Below are 17,000 nucleotides of genomic sequence, written 5' to 3'. Positions count from 1 at the left end.
AGCATTACATTGCTGTTATGTGCCGAGGAGACAGTCCTGACTCATAGTGACCCTGTACGGAGTTTCCGAGGCTGTAAATCTTTACGGGAGCAGAAAGCCTCATCTTTCTCCCATGGAACAGCTGGTAGTTTTGAACTGCTGACCTTGCGGTTCGCAGCCCGATTCGTAACCACTATGCTACCAGAGCTCCTTTCAGCATTACATAGTTGACTCTTATTCCAAAGATGAGGCATTTGAAGCTAAAAGAAGATAAATACTTATCAGAAGCCAAATTCAAGGCTTCTGACTTTTTGCTCTTTTTGTTATACTACCAAACCCAAGCAGCTTCTATTGTTGTTGTTGTTAGGTACCGTGGAGTCGGTTCTGACTCATAGCGACCCTGAACAGGGTTTCCAAGGCTGTAAATCTTTACGGGAGCAGAAAGCCTCATCTTTCTGCCATGGAACAGCTGGTAGTTTCAAATTGCTGATCTTGAGGTTGGCAGCCCGACTCTCGTAACCTTAGCAGTCTTAGATAGGGTTTAAGTTTTAGGAGAGCAGAAAGCCTCCTCTTTCTTTCAAGATGCTGCTGGTGGGTGTGAAGTACTGACCTCGTGCTTAACAGTACATCATCATGAGGGTTCATTTTATACACCACAGATCACTTAAAATATACTAGTCTACACCTGGAACAATGCAACATGAATTTCACTCATTGGTGATGAGTTTATTCTGGATAAGAATCTTCGGTGGCTGATTATGACCCTCTAATACTTTTTTTCTACATTAACAACCTGTACTATGCAGATGATACAACCTTGCTTGCTGAAAGTGAAGAGGACTTAAAACACTTATGGATGAAGATCAAAGAGCACAGGCTTCAGTATGGATTACATCTCAATGTAAAAAAAACAATAGTCCTCACCATTGGACCAATAAACAACATTCTTATCAATGGAGAGAAGATTGAAGTTGTCAAGGACTTTTTTCTTCTTGGATCAACTATCAACACTCACGGAAGCAGCAGTCAAGAAAACAAACGACATATTGCATTAGGCAAATCTTCTGCACAAGACCGTTTTAAAGTGTTGAAGAGCAAAGATTTTAGCTTGAGGACTAAAGATTGCCTGACCCAAGCCATAGTATTTTCAGTAAACTCATATGCATGCAAAAGCTGGACAGTGAATAAGGAAGACCATAGAAGAATTGATGCTTTTGAGTTATGCAACCCACCAGCCACTCCTAGGAGACCCCACACAGGGTCACTATGAGTCAGAACCGACTCCACGGCACTTAACAACAACAACGTGGTGCTGTAGGATCAGCACTGGACTGGTAACCACAAGGTCTGTGATTCAAGCCCACCAGCCGCTCCTTGGAATCTCCATACAGGATCTCTATGAGTCCAAACTCAGTCGAGCACACAACAACAACAATAACAACTATGGTAGCCTAGTGGATTAACAGCTGGATTGCTAACCACAAGGTGAGTAGTTTGACTCTACCAGCCACTCCATGGGAGAAAGATGAGGTTTTTACTCCTGTGAAGATTTACTATGTGGCTATGTGTCAGAACCAACTGAGTGGCACACCACCACCACTGCTACCACTGTGGTCACCTCAAGTGTCGCAAACCAAACCCATTGCCGTGAGTTGATGCATACTACATAGGCTTCTGAGACAGTAAATCTTTATGGGAGAAGACAGGTAATCTTTCTCCCCTGGAGTGTACTTGTGGGTTTGAACCACTAACCTTTCGGTTAATGGTCCAGTGTTTATCCTATGGTACCACCAGTGAGCCTTCAAGTGTGGGGAGAAGCCACTGAAAATGCCACATGATGCTAGCCTCTCCGTGTGTAGTCCTCTGTCCAGGATGTGGTGCTGAAGGGCACTTAAGGCATGCTCACAACACTTGAGTGCACCACTAGACTAACAGGAAATTCAGAGCTGTGTTTTCTAGGGTCATCTGAAATTTGTACTGGAATTTTCCACCCTGAGGGAGGTCCTTGCCCTTAATCTCTGAGCTGCTCAAGGCTCACCCACATTGTTATGTAAATATTTGTTTGTATAAACACATACACATTGTCATATTAATAAGAATGCTAGTATATTATTTGTCTAGCTCTTCCATTTACATTTCATATACTATAAACTTCTTTACATATGCGAACAAATCCCCGCTCATAGTAACCCTACAGAACAGAAAAGAATGGCCAGACTGAATTTCCATAGCTGTAATATCACTGAGTCCTGGGCGGTGTTACAGGATAAGCACTAGACTTCTAACTGCAAGGTTGGTGGTTCAAACTCACCAGTTGCTCCTTAGAAACCCTATACAACTTCCTACGAGTCAGAACTGACTCGATGGCACTTAATAACCATAGGAGCAATAATCTTTCCTGAATCCTAGTATGGTGTGGCACTGTGGGATTAGCATTTGACCATAAAGTCAGTTTGAAGCGCAAGGTCAGTGGTTCAAATTCACAAACAACTCCTCAGCAACCTTATACAGGGTCACAATGGGTCAGAACCGACTCACCAGTAGTTGACAACAAGAACTGTGGCAGTGTAGGATAAGCAGTAGATTGCTAACTGCAAGTTTGGCAGTTTAGACTCACTTTGGAAACCCTACACAGGGTCGCTATGAGTCGGAAACAACTGGAGGGCACGTAACAACAATCTGAAGCAGTTTGGCCTATCTTTTTCCCTGACAGTGGCTAGTGACTTTGAACTGATGACCTTTCAGTTAGCAACCATGTGCTTAATCACCGCACCACCAGGGCTGCTCAAGAGTACACATAGCTTATCTACATTCCTATCCTCCTGTTACCCACTGCCTGTGCCCTTAATGAGGAGCCCTGGTGGCGCAAACCGTCGAGTGTTTCACTACTCCTTCGTAGGCTAGCAGTTCAATCCCACTCAGCAGCTCTGCCGAGGAAAGACTTGGCCGTATGTTTCTATAGAGATTACAGCCAAGAACACCACCTGAGACAGTTCTTATCCTTCACATGAGCTGAAATGGACTCAAAGGCACCAGTAACAACATGCCCTCAGTAATGAACATTTTCATTTACCCTTTGAGACATTGCATTAAATGACTTCACTCAACTACTGCTGTTTACATGAGCAAGTGCTTCCCTAGGTCTCCTAGAGATGAAATTGCTGACTTGAAAGACAGACAATTGCAACTTGAATGTGGGCAGATTCTCTCCAGCTGCTCTCAGCAAAGACTGCCCCAATCTCAGCAGTGATATGTGAAAGCATCTCCTTCTAGCTTCCCAACACTGGATAGCATCAACCTGTAAAAAAATGTCCCCAAGTGTCATGCAAAACTGTGTGTCTTTGTTGTTTTAACTGGTGTCTTGTCTTTTGTCTGTGGCCATTTGTAGTTCTGTTGTCCATCATCTGTTCTTATCCTTGTTTCTACGGGGTTGCTTTCTCTAATTGGAAGGAGTACTTTGTATTGTAATATTGTAATTGTTACGTATACTGAAACGATCTTCTTTGCCACTCCTCTTTTAATTAAATTAATCTTGTCTTTTGCCATGCAGAAGTATTTAATTTTTATGTCATATGTCTAAATCTTATCTTTTATGGCCTTTTGGACATGTGTCTTATTTAGGAAGACCTTCTTCTCCTGAGGTTATGCAAATACTTTTCTAATTTTTTTTCTAATATTTTATTGTTTTGTTTTTACGTTTAGCTCTTTAATCCATCTGGAAATGATTTTTGTATATGGTGTGAGGTAGGTATCTAAGTGTTATTTTTTATGAATACTCCATCGTCCAAACACTTTAATTACTAACCCATCATTTCATATATTAAATTCCAATGTTTATACATGGGTCTGCTTCTGGACTCTCTATTCTGGATCATTGATAAATTTGTCTCTTTCTGTGCTAATAACCCAGTGTGTTCATCACTGTAAATATATAATATGCTTTGCATCTGGTAGAACAAATCTATCTCATTGTTTTATTTCAAGTATACCTTAGCTCTATCAAGCATTTACACCTTCATATGAACTTTATAATCATCTTGTTAATTTCCACAGCATATTCTCTGGGATTTTCACTGAGCTTGTGTTGAATTTGTAGGTTAACTTGAGAGAGTAGTGAATGGTGTACGATTCTGAGTCTTTCTATGCGAAACTAATGGCATGCCATTTTATTTATTCAGATTTTCTTTCATGTTAATCACTGTATTTCTTTAAATAGACTGTCCATATTTTCTGCTAATGTTTTTACATAGGAGTTATAAAACATTTTTATTGATAATGTACAATCTTATTTTCTATTTTATTTTGAAATTGTTGATGAGAACACTTTAATTTTTGTATGTTTATTTGATATCTAGGTAGCTTATGAAATCAAATAATTGATTCTAGTTTCGATTTTTAGTTAGTTGTCTTAAACTGTGGTGCTGTGGGTTAATGCACTGAACTGCAAAGTTGTTTGAACCACAAGGTCAGCAGTTCAGGCTCATCAACCATTCTTTGGAAACCCTACACAGGGTCACTATGGATTGGAACGACTCCAAGACACTTAACAACATCATCATCCTGTTTGTGGCGCTTTGGGTTAATGGGCTGGACTACAAAAGTCAGTTTAACTGCGAAGTTGGCAGTGCGAGCTCACCAGACGCTCCTCAGAAACCCTATTCCGGGTTGCTATGGGTCCTAACCAACTCGACAGCACTTAACAACAACAACAATATGATGTGCAAATAATTGATTCCTTCTTTTGATTTGATTCCTTCTTTTCAGTATTTCTGTCTTAGTTTCATTCTTGTTATATTGCATTGGTCAGTATCTTGTGAACAGTATTGCGTAATATCAGTGATAGAAGATAATTTCTATTTTAACAAAAAATGTAATCAGGATACTGCTAATTTTTTTTCTTTTTTTCCAATAAATGCATATGGATAAAGGAAGTTACAAATACAGGAAGTGACCTATCATCAATGAAATAGAGCTTTTAATCAGGAAAGTGTTAAAATTTTGATCATTTTTTGAAGAATAATAATGTCTTAGTTTATCTTTTAATATAGTAAGTTAAACAGTAGATTTCCCAAGGTTAAAGCATTCTTGCATGTCTAGTATAAACCTTAATACATTATGGTATACAGTCCTTAGAATATACGTATTCGGTTCATCATGAGTTGGAATTGATTCGACACAACTCAACTGCTAACAACGTATTGCAGATTCAGCATAGCAATGCTCTTCATAATTAGAGACCTTATTCGTAACGGAGATTGATTTATGCGTATATAGATATAAACGTAGATATTTGGATTTATACAGTTGAGGCTTTGTGCTGTATGATTTATCATCAGGGATATTTAAATCACAGAGAGTGCCTTAGGAGAGTGTCCTTTTTTTTTTTTTGCTTTGGAAAATGTAAATAGCATAGAATATTTAGTAGAATTCTAGACCTTGTTTCCCCTAGAACTTAGGTAGAATTCTAGATCTTGTTTCCCCTGGATATGCCTTTTTTAAATGTTTGCTTGCTTTTTAGAATTTTTAAATGTACATAAAATAATACTATTTTAACCATTTTTAGTGACATTGGTGTGTTGTTGTTGTTGAGTGCCTTTGAGTCGGTTCCGACCCATAGTGACTCTGTAGAGTGTTTCCAAGGAGCAGCTGGTGAGCTTGAACCCCTGACCTTGTGATTCAAACCAACCTTGTAGTCCAGCGCATTAACCCAGAGCGCCATACCAGGACTCCGTATTGCATAATCATAATCACTATCCAATTCTTAATTTTTAATGCCACAAACTCAGTGACCATTAAACAATAATTCCTTCCCCCCAGAGATCCTGGTGGCCACCAATGAACTTCTGTCTTCGTGCATTTACCTATTCTAGATGTTTCCTGTAAGGCAGCGGTGGGAATTTTTTTTTTTTTTTTCTGCTAAAATGTATACCATCATTTATGGGCCATACTAAATTATCAACTTAAAAGTTCACCTGCCATATTTGGTCAAACATTTCATTAACTCACTTCTAACTGGAACTTCCGACTGGAACTGGGTTGCCTTGGCAGGTCAGACCAAATGATTTTGCAGACCTTTTCAATAAGCTCATATGCATGCGAAAGCTGGACAGTGAATGAGGAAGACCGTAGAAGAATTGATGCCTTTGAGTTATGGTGTTGGAGGAGAATACTAAAAGTGCCATGGGCTGCCAAAAGAACCAATAGATCCGTTCTGGAAGAAGTGCATCCAGAGTGCTCCTTGGAGGCCAGGATGACCAAACTTCGTCTCCCATACTTTGGACATATTGTCAGGAGGGACTAGTCACTGGAGAAGGATATCATGTTTGGTAAGGTGGAGGGTCAGAGAAAAAGAGAAAGACCCCCAGCGAGATGGATTGGCCAAGTGGCAGCATCGATGGACTCAAGCGTGGCAACAGTAGTGAGGTTGGCCCAGGATCAGGCAGCGTTTCTTTCTGCTGTGCATAGGGTCGCTATGAGTTAGTACCGACTCGATGGCACCTAACAACAACAACAACATACAGCCTGAGGGTCAGGTGTTCCCCACCCCTGCTACAAGAGATTGTATACTAGTTGACCTTTTGTACCTGACTTATTTCACTTGACATAGTAATGTTTTGAGATTCATTCTATTTATGACTGAATAAAATTCTAACAATTAAATGAATATACCACATTTTGTCTGTCCATTCGCATACTGATGGACACAAGTTATGTTTACCTTTTGTTCTATTTTGAAAAATACTGCAGAGAGCATTAGTGTACAATTATCTGTTTGGGTCCCTACTTTTGATTCTATGAGAAGAATTGTTAGGTCATATGAAATTCTGTGTTTAAATGTTTGAGAAACTCTCCAAGCTTTTCCCACAAGACTGCATCATTTTGCATCCCACTAGCAACTAATTAGGGTTCCAGTTTCTCCACATCCTGGACAGTACTTGTTATTTTTATTTTCCTAATAATAGCCATCCTACCTCTGCTAGCATAGTGGCTACGGATCAGGCTGCTAATCTCACTGTCAGCAGTTCAAGACTACTAGCTATTCCGCGGGAGAAAGATGAGGCTTTCTGCTCCCATAAAGATTTACAGCCTCAGAAACCTTGTACAGGGTCGCCATGAGTCGGAACCGACTCCACAGCACAACAAGAACAAATGTGTATGAAGTGGCATGTCAGTATGGTCTTGACTTGCATTTTCTTAATGACTAATGACTTTGAGCATTGATTTGTGGGCTTGTTGACTCTAAGCGTTGTTTCCTGTGTATGTTGGCTGTTTGTATATGTTTGGAGACCTATCTACTCAGGTCCTTTGTCTGTTTTTGTTGTTTTTGTTGTTGTTTTTATTGAGTTATTGATTCGGACACATAGCAATGCTCTAAAGGGTTTCCAGGGAGCGGAACGGTTGGTCTGGTCCATTTGAACCACTGACTTTGCAGTTAGCAGTTCAGTGTTTTTCTTATAGTGCGACACCAGGACTTTTATTCTATGGGGTTACCATGATATTTTTTCCCCTTTTGTAGGGTATGTCTTCACTTTCTTGATAAAGTACTTGGATGCACAATAGTTTTAATTTCTATCAAATCGAATCTATCGATTTTTCATTTGTTGCTTCTGCTTTCATTGTCATGAGAACTTGCATTTTTTAATCGATTTTTTAACTGTCATTTTAGTGGTTTTAGTGTCCAAGTTATTTTTTTTAACCTTTTCTTACGATTTTTTATCCTCTTTAATTTCTAGTAGATCAGTCATTGCATCTGTATCTTCTAATGTATTGTTATAATAGTTTTAACAATTAATTTTTTTCTCTTTGTCCCTTGTATAATTGTTTGTATAATTTTTTGGGGGAAAAAGAACTAAGCTAAAAACAAAATTAGCTACTGATTATGCACATTGAACTTTGTTTTATTTCATATACCAATTCCTTATTTTATCTATTATTTACTTTACGTTCATTGTTTTGCAGTTCTTTACAACATTTTGTGTTGAACTGTTATTTTGACTATATTAAAAAATTTTAGCAAATACTTAAATGTGATAACACTTTCCCCCAAATTACTTTAGCTATATTTTCATAGGTTTCAATGAATAGGTTCTATTTTTCCTCAAAATAATGTGGAAACTATATTAATGACTATTCTTCTATGAGTTTTAAAAGAGTTTAACAAGTATTTTTAAATATTATAATCAACATATATAATCCCCTTTCCCTCCCTTCAAAAAGATGAAGGCCTTTATTAGGATTTATATTATTTTCCACCAACTCTTCTGTGATCTTCCAAATTTCTTGGCATAGATGAATGAGTGCCTCCTGTGCCACCTCACTTTCTTGAAAGATTTCCATTTTTATTCCATCAGTTCCTGACAACTATCTGGCTGACTGATTGGAAGAAATCTGTATTTGTGCCCATTTCAAAGAGAGGTGACCCAACAGAATGCGGAAATCATCGGGCAATACTTTGATATCCCATGCGAGTAAAGTTTTACTAAAGGTAATACAGAAACAGCTGCAAGCACACATTGACAGAGAACTTCCAGAGGCTCAAGTCAGATTCAGAAGAGGCCGTGGAACGAGGGATATTGTTGCTGATGACCGATGGATCTTGGCTGAAAGCAGAGAATATCAGAAAGATGTTTACCTGTGCTCTATTGACTACACAAAGGCTTTCAATTGTGTGGATCATGACAAGCTATGGACAACTTTGCGAAGTATGAGTATTCCGAACACTTAATTGTGCTCATGAGGAATCTGCACCAGGACCAAGAGGCAGTTATTCAAACAGAACATGGGAACATTGGATGGTTTAAAATTAAGAAAGGTGTGCGACAGGGTTGTATTCCTTCACTATACTTATTCAACCTGTATGCTGAGCAAATAATCTGAGAAGCTGGGTTATGTGAAGAAAAACGTAGCATCAGTATTGGAGGAAGACTCATTAATAACCTGTGATATGCAGATGATACAACCTTGCTTGCTGAAAGTGAAGAAGACTTAACATATTTACTGATGAAGATCAAAGAGCACAGCCTTCACTACGGATTGCATCTCAATGTAAAGAAAATAAAAATCCTCACCACTGGACCAATAAACAGCATTCTTATCAATGGAGAATAGTTTGAAGTTTTCAAGGATTTCATTCTTCTTGGATCAACTATCAACACTCATGGAAGCAGCAGTCAAGAAATCAAAGGACGTATTACATTAGGCAAATCTGCTACATAAGACCTTTTTCAAGTGTTGAAGAGCAAAGATGTCAGCTTGAGGACTAAGGTGCTCCTGACCCAAGCCATGGTATTTTCAATAACTTCATTTGTATGCAAAAGCTGGATAGTGAATAAGTAAGACCATAGAATAATTGATGCTTTTGAGTTATGGCATTGGAAGAGAATATTAAAAGTGCCATGGGCTGCCAAAAGAACCAACAGATCTGTGTTGGAAGAAGTGCAGCCAGAGTGCCCCCTGGAGGCCAGGATGCCCAAACTTTGTGTCTCATATTTTGGACATACTGTCAGGAGGGACCAGTCGCTGGAGAAGGATATCATGTTTCGAAGGGTGGAGGGTCAGAGAAAAAGAGGAAGAGCCCCAGTGAGATGGATTGGCAAAGCGGCAGCATCAATGGGCTCAAGAGTGGCAACAACTGTGAGGTTGGCCCAGGACCGGGCAGTGTTTCGTTCTGCTGTGCATAAGGTCGCTGTGAGTTGGTACTGACTCAATGGCACCTAAAACAACAACAAGTTCTATGCTCTATGGTTGAAATTTTCATTTCAGATGAGTGTTATTATTACTGTAGTTGTTGTTAAGTGCCATCGAGTTGGATCTGACTTATAGTGATCCTGTAAAGGATTTCCAAGGAGCCACTTATGAGTTTGAACTGCCAACTTTGTGGTTCAAACCTACCTTGCTTGTGGTCTAGTGCTTTATCCCCAGCACCACACCAGCATTACTAATACGATTTACTTTGCATCTTTATTTTACAGGACGGCTTTATTAGCAAATGTATTGTTCTTTACCTCATATTAGCAATGATTATTTATATATAAATGATCTTTTCCTGGCTTATTTGCTCTGCATTGTGTATTAATTTCAAGTATAGTATTTCTTGGATTCTTACTTCTGTTTCTTCTGAGGCACATTCTCACTTAAGTTGTACTCTTTTATTATCTGAAAGTCTGTGAGTAGAATACTTCCCGAGTCTTCACTCGCTCCCTAACATTTTCACTTGTCTTGAAACTCGATTGAGGACGATTCTGATTATAAAATTTCCATTTGAAATAGTTTTTCTTCAAAACCGTGTGATCATTTATCTCCTAAAATATTTCATGTTGGTGATATCAACAATAATTTCCCTTTTCACAAACAAAATTTTGCATCTCCCAATAAGTCCCTCTTTCTTCAGAATGTGTTTACTAATTTTTTCCCCAGTCGCCCAACATAAAAATGAGAACTTTGATTTTGTAGTTCACCAGGGTATCCATGTTGCTGTTAGGTGCCGTTGAGTTGTTTCCGAAGACTCAGAGACCCTGTACACTACAGAACAAAACCCTTCCTGGACCTTCACCATCCTCACAATTGGTGTTCGAGTCCACTGCTGCGACTGTGTCCAGCCATCTTGTTGGGGTCTTCCTCTTTTTCCCTGAGCCTCCACTTTACCAAACATGATGTCCCTCTCTGAGAAGATGTTTATTGAAAGTTCTCTTTATCCATGATAAGCATTTTTATAATTACAAATTCTACGTATTGGTCAAAACTTCCAACTTCAGATGCTTTATTTATCAGTGTTACAATTAGTTCCTGTGCTTAAAATATGATGTGGATTTTCTTCCATTTTCCTAATACCTTTGACTGGCCAGGCAGTCAAGAATACTGTGTTTCCCTAAAATATTGTTTTTCAGAAAAAAAGTGCTTTTAGTCACTCCTACTTGCCCTTGGCTTTCTGACCAGTAGAGCCTCACACCATGGATGTCTTCCTTGTTGTTGCTGTTAGGTACAGTCCAGTTGGTTCCAACTCATAGTGACCCTGTATAGGGTTTCCAAGGAGTGACTGTTGAGTTTGAACCACCAACTTCGTGGTTTAAACCAATCTTGCAGTCCATTGATTTATTCCACAGCACCACACCAGGACTGCAGATATCACATTGTTGTTTGTTGTGTTGTGAAGTGCCGTCCAGTCAGTTCCAATCCATAGCTACCTTGTATAGGGTTTCTGAGGAGCAACTGGTGAACTTGAACCACCGACCTTATGATTCCAAGCGACTATGCAGTGAGTGCATTAATCCACAGTGCCACACCAGGACTCCTTAAGGGTGAGTTAATTAAATGTTTGACTAAATATACCAGGCTAATTTTTCAGTTGATAATTTTGATCCACAGTCCTTCTTTAGACACCCTGCACAGGGTCACTATGAGTCAGAACCAGCTCGATGGCACCTAACAACAACAAGAAAAATACCTCTGCAGTATAGGGTTTCCAAGGAGCCTTTAGTGGATTTGAACTGCTGACCTTGTGGTTCAATGTCCAGTGCTGAAATGACAATTCCGTTTGAAGACTCGTTACTAGACTTTGAGACTTTACTAAGAGTGATCATGAATTCTCTTGTGGTCCATCTGTGTTCTTATTAGAACATGACTGCTCATGCGTTGGCATAGTAACACTTAACACTAAGTGGTGACAAGAAAGTTAGAATTGTGAAGCTAAAGTTATGGTTATAGCTCAACAGGTTAGATGCACCTGGAATCTACTGTACCTTAGCTAGCCTGGTCAAGAATTCTAGCCTCATGTCTACAAATACTACAGGTACTTGATGGCCTCACTCAATGATTCTGTTGCCTTTGCTTTGGACTTCCTCTCAGCATCAGCTTTTACTGTAGTACCAGATTCTGAAAACTTTTTCTTCTACCTTATGTTAGTTTCCTAGGGCTGCTCTAACAAATCACCACAAACAGAGTGGTTTAAAATAGCAAACATACATTTCCTCAGAGTTCTGAAGCTAGAAATTTGAAATCAAGGTCTTCTAGGTCCGTGACCCCTCTGAAGTCTCCAGGAAAGACTTACTGCCTTCCTCTTCCTAGTTTGGAGCAGTTGCTGGCAGCTCTTGGCATTCCTTGGTTTATAAATGCTTCACTCCAGTTTCTGCCTCTGAATTCAGAGCAATGGCTGTTACCAGAAGGCTGTCTCTGCCTGTTCTGGGGGGAAAATTCTTGTCTCAGCCTTCTTGGCATTTCTTGGAAATCTCCACAAGGCCTTTGTGGTCGTGTTTGTGGTTCCATATTTCTTCTCTCTGGGTCTACACTGCTCCTAGGTCATTCAGAAGTGCTGGGGTGTGACATACCCTACATTGGTACCGGTCTCCTTAACATAACAAAGGAAGCCCTGCTCACAAATGGGATTACATCCTCAGCTATATTATTGTTAAATGCTCAGACTCATAGAGACCCTGTATAGGGTTTCTGAGGAGCAGCTGGTGAGATCGAAACACCGACTTAGCACATCAAGCCAACCTCGTGGTCCAGTGCTTATCCTAAGGTGCCACACCAGGACTCCACTCACAGCTGTGGTGGTTAGAATGCAGCACATTTTCCAAGATGGTGGTGGTTACGTACCCTGGATTCAGTTCTGCTTCATTGCAACCCTGTGTAGGGTTTCCGAGGCTCGAAACCTTTATGAGAACAGAAAGCCTTATCTTTCTCCCATGGAGTGGCTGGTAGATTTGAACTGCTGACCGTTCGGTTGCATCTCAGCTTGTAATCCACTATACTACCAGAACTCCTTATTTTGTGGGGGAGGAGAGCACGATTCAGTCCATAAAACCGTATTTTTAAATAAGTTCTCCTTCATAGGTACTGGGGGTTAGCACTTCAACATCTTTTGGGAGATACAATTCAATCCCTTACAGACCTGGTGATTCATACTTAGTGCCAAGGAACCTAGCTTACCGCAAGCTTTATCTCTAACTGCTACCCCACCTGCCTCCATCATCTAAGTCTTGTTTGTCACTGTCTCCTCTCACCCTCTGATACAAGCTGATACAGTTGAAGCAATTCTCACATAATACCCACTTGTTGTGAAATGCCTTTGAGTCAGTTCCGACTCAGAGTGACCTTGTACAGGGTTTCCAAGGAGCAGCTGGTGGCTTTGAATTGTCAACCTTGTGGTTAGCAGTCCACTGCTTATCTTACAGTGCCAGTGCCTCCAAGGATCTCTGGTGGCACAATGATTAAGCACTCAGCTGCTAAGTGAAAGGTTAGCTGTTTGAATTTCTCCATGGAAGAAAAGACCTAGCAATTTTCTACCATATAGAATATGACGTAGGAACCTCTATAGTGTCGCTAAGTTGAAACTGACTTGACAACACAGACAAATTAACAGCAGAGTGCATAGAATATGAAGTACAATAGACGGTGCTGATTGTGGCCACCTGTTTACTTTGTGTATGCCTCTATCCGCATGCCTTTAGGTAGGAGGACACACCATGCTCCCCATCCGATGGATGCCCCCAGAGAGCATCATGTACCGGAAGTTCACCACTGAGAGCGACGTGTGGAGCTTCGGGGTGATTCTCTGGGAGATCTTCACCTATGGAAAGCAGCCATGGTTTCAACTCTCAAACACAGAGGTAAAGGAAGGGACAAATGGGATACTTCATTTCTGTTGGTTTGTTTTGACAGTGCTGTGTGTGTGTAGTACAATATATATAACAAAACAAAATATTTCCACCATTTTTACACATGCGATTCAGTGATGTTAGGGAGGGTCACCATGTTATGTAACCACACAACTATCCATTTCTCAGTTTTTCTCATCAGAAACTCTAAGTCCCTTAAGCATCAGGAAGTTATTGTTTAAGGGAAAATTGATTTTGGAAGAGGCTGATGCGGAGATAAAGAATATCTCAAACCATGACTTGGGTACAGTCTACAAAACATGCGATGGGGTTTCAAGTCAGCAGAACGAATGAGTTGTTGTGTTAAGTGCTACCAACTCAGTTCTGACTCATAGTCACTCTATATAGGGTTCCAAGGAGAGCCTGGTAGTTTTGAACTGCTGACGATGTGGTTAGCAGTCCAATTCCAGCTCCATCCAGGACTTTAGAACAAGTGTAGCCATAAACAAAGAAGTTACAGGGAAAACCTTCTTAGTAAGAAAATAAAATGTTAACTGTCAGAAACAAGCATACATGTCAAAAAAAGCATAAAATCACATGTCTAGATTGACACATGAGTCATGGATCGGATTATTTTGCCAGACTTGAACATTTCCAGTGTTTCACTAAGACAAAAAAAGGAAAACAATGCATTTTTCAATTTTGGCATCTTGTGGAAACACCTACGACTTAGTTGTTGTTGTGAAGTGCTGTCGAGTTCATTCTGACCCATAGTGACTCTGTATAGGGTTTCCAAGGAGCAGCTGGCGAGCTTGAACCGCCGACCTTGCAGTTCAAACGGCTTTGCAGTCTGGTGCATTAACCCACAGCGCCACACCAGGACTCCTACGACTTAGTAGGCCTACGTAATCTGGGCCCCCAAAGGTTCTAGGTTGTGAGGCCCAGGGATATAGATGATGTTGAATTCGGAAAACAACTCTCTGATGATTGATGGAGTTGTGTCCTCAGTTCTATTAATAAAATGAAACTTAATAAGGAACATACTAATAAATATCAGTAATAAATAAGTTTTGAGTATTTTTATAATTTTATCATTTGAATTCACAATAATAAAATCATAAATTTTAATAATAGCTAAGGTTTAGTGTCAGACATTATTCTTAGCATTGTAGCTCTGTTAACTCATTTATTTTCACAAAAACAACAACAGAAAACACTAAACTGACTGACTGAGACTGAGGACAAAGGAGGGAAATTCTGAGTTCTTGGAGTGGAGCACCCCCAGGTAGGGAAGAAGTTTGGGCTGTGGCCCAAGATGCTTCTTCTCAGCTACATCTGGATGACAAGAGCATTTTGGCCAAAGAGAGTTCGTTCAGTAAGAGATTTGGTAGACAGTAAAAAACCAGGTTTTCCATCCCAGCAGACCTTCAAGAAATGACACTTTTGATATGGTCTCTTTTTTTCTGGGGAAAAAAGTAAACTGATGAACCTTTTAATATTGAGATCTTATGACAATATATAAAAAAGAAAGTCTATTTCTCCTTGGAAGTTGTGTTCATTTTTGCCCTTACGCCCTGCTTGCTTAATGAGCTAAATTCTAAAGGCTGAAAACAAGGCTCTTCTTTAAATCCTAATATCTCACCAGTCACAAGCTCAGTGGGGCTCGACCATGCTTCCCAAAGTAACTTAAAAACATTTTTAACAACCTTTTTAAAAATGCAAGACTTTATGCCAGAGCCCATTACTATGGTAGTTCTTAAAATGTAGGGCTCTTTTGATCCTGGGGACTGGGATTAAGTAGACCCACATATATGCAACCATGCACACCCACACATGTGCACACACATTCACACATGTACAAGGGGACTTCAAAAAGGTTTGTGGAATGATGAAATGGAAAGATAATGGAATTTCCCCACAAATTTTATGAAGCCCCTCATCTGTACAGACTCATCCTAAACACTCAGGAATTCACATATGCACACAAACACACACCTACACATATTCTTGCACACATGCATGTACACATGTAACACACACACATGCATGCTGAGCAAAGCCTCCATGTAGTATGGTTCACCCCAACACAGAGAAGGTCTAGGCTGAGATAATTATTGTTCTTAGCAGAGGATTTGCCCTGGGCATGCACATGGGTCCGTAGTAGCTAACAAGGTGTTCGGCCTCTCTTCTAACACTGTCTGTGGAGACACTGGGCTTAAAGGCAAGATTCCTGTCCCCGGTCACCTCTTGCGCTCCACTCACCAGAGCAGCCACATGCTGGTAGCCACTGGTGATGATTTCTTTATGGAAATTGACAAAGGGACTAGGTCTCCACTGGAAGTGACACTGCACAGTGACTTTGCTTTCAGTAGATCAACTGCTGCTCCACTTTGTGTTGGACCCTCTTCATGAAGGTGAAGGAGGTGGAGAGTGGAAATGGGCTTTAATCTGAATAGGAAGTAGGAGCATCTGGAGACATTTCAATCTGTCTCTCAGGCCACCCTGAATGGCCTGAACATGACCAGGAAGGTGCTTGTACAGTGATAGTTTGAGGAGCTCCTCAAGGTCGGAGTGGCATGAGACAATTCCCTAGGTAAGGTCCTCTTAGGAAATAACATAGGTGGCGGTGGTGACTGTGTGCTGGGGAGTCGGTTCCGACCCATAGCGACCCTGTACAGGGTTTCCGAAGCTGTAAATCTTTATGGGAGCAGAACGCCTCATCTTTCTCCGTGGAAAAGCTGGTAGTTTCGAACTTCTGACCTTTCAGTTCATAGCCCGATTCGTAACCACTATGCTATCAGAGTTCCCATGACCATATAGGAAATAAAAAAGGAAAAAAAGCAGTTCGCGTGCCTAACTAAGCACAGACTAGCTTACTAGGAGCAGAGGATGGAGAAAAACATTTGTTCAGGTTCTGAACTAGCGGCTGCTTTCGGTACCGTTTGAGCATCACAGTGGATTTTCAAATGAGGAAACGGAAGTTAAGGTCACTTAATAGTAAAGTTAGGGAGACGTAAAGACTAACTTGAAAACTGGAAGATAAAATCTTGAAAATATACATATTCTGTATCAGCTAAGAAGTGCCTTTGTTGTTGTTGTCAAGTGCCTTTGAGTCGGTTTCAACTCAGAGCAACCCTGTATAGGATTTCTTGGCAGCAGCTGGTGGGTTTGAACCGATGACCTTGCAGATAGCAGTCCAGTGAGGATACTATAGTATCACACCAGAACTCTAAGAAATGCCTTTAGTAATTGAAAATGATCTGCAAATATAGGCTTTGTCCTAGAGTGGTCAGTTGAATTTGGTCCAGCCATGTTCTGTTTGTGTTCTTCATGTTGTTGTTGTCAGGTGCCATCGAGTCGGAACTGACTCATAGCGACCCCATGCACAGCAGAACGAAACAATGCTCGATCCTGGGCCAACCTCAC

At 40.4% G+C, this 17,000-nt stretch overlaps 1 protein-coding gene across 3 annotated transcripts in view; it reads left to right on the top strand.

Annotated features, from left to right (window-relative positions):
* The window catches only part of NTRK3 (neurotrophic tyrosine kinase, receptor, type 3), a 613,206-nt gene that overhangs the window by 592,976 nt on the left and 3,230 nt on the right, over positions 1 to 17,000 (top strand). For 2 of the 3 annotated variants that reach the window (XM_006867120.1, XM_006867119.1), the window contains one exon: positions 13,428 to 13,586. In XM_006867120.1, coding sequence (XP_006867182.1) covers positions 13,428 to 13,586 — 159 coding nt within the window. Of the gene's footprint in view, positions 1 to 3,681; positions 3,724 to 13,427; positions 13,587 to 17,000 lie in introns of all 3 variants that reach the window. The other variant, XM_006867118.1, reaches the window with a different exon arrangement.

Source organism: Chrysochloris asiatica, unplaced genomic scaffold (assembly GCF_000296735.1).
Source record: "Chrysochloris asiatica unplaced genomic scaffold, ChrAsi1.0 scaffold00101, whole genome shotgun sequence".
Classification (NCBI taxonomy): domain Eukaryota; kingdom Metazoa; phylum Chordata; class Mammalia; order Afrosoricida; family Chrysochloridae; genus Chrysochloris; species Chrysochloris asiatica.
The sequence above is the reverse complement of the archived record's forward strand: the minus strand, read 5'-3'. Positions and strand labels throughout refer to the sequence as shown.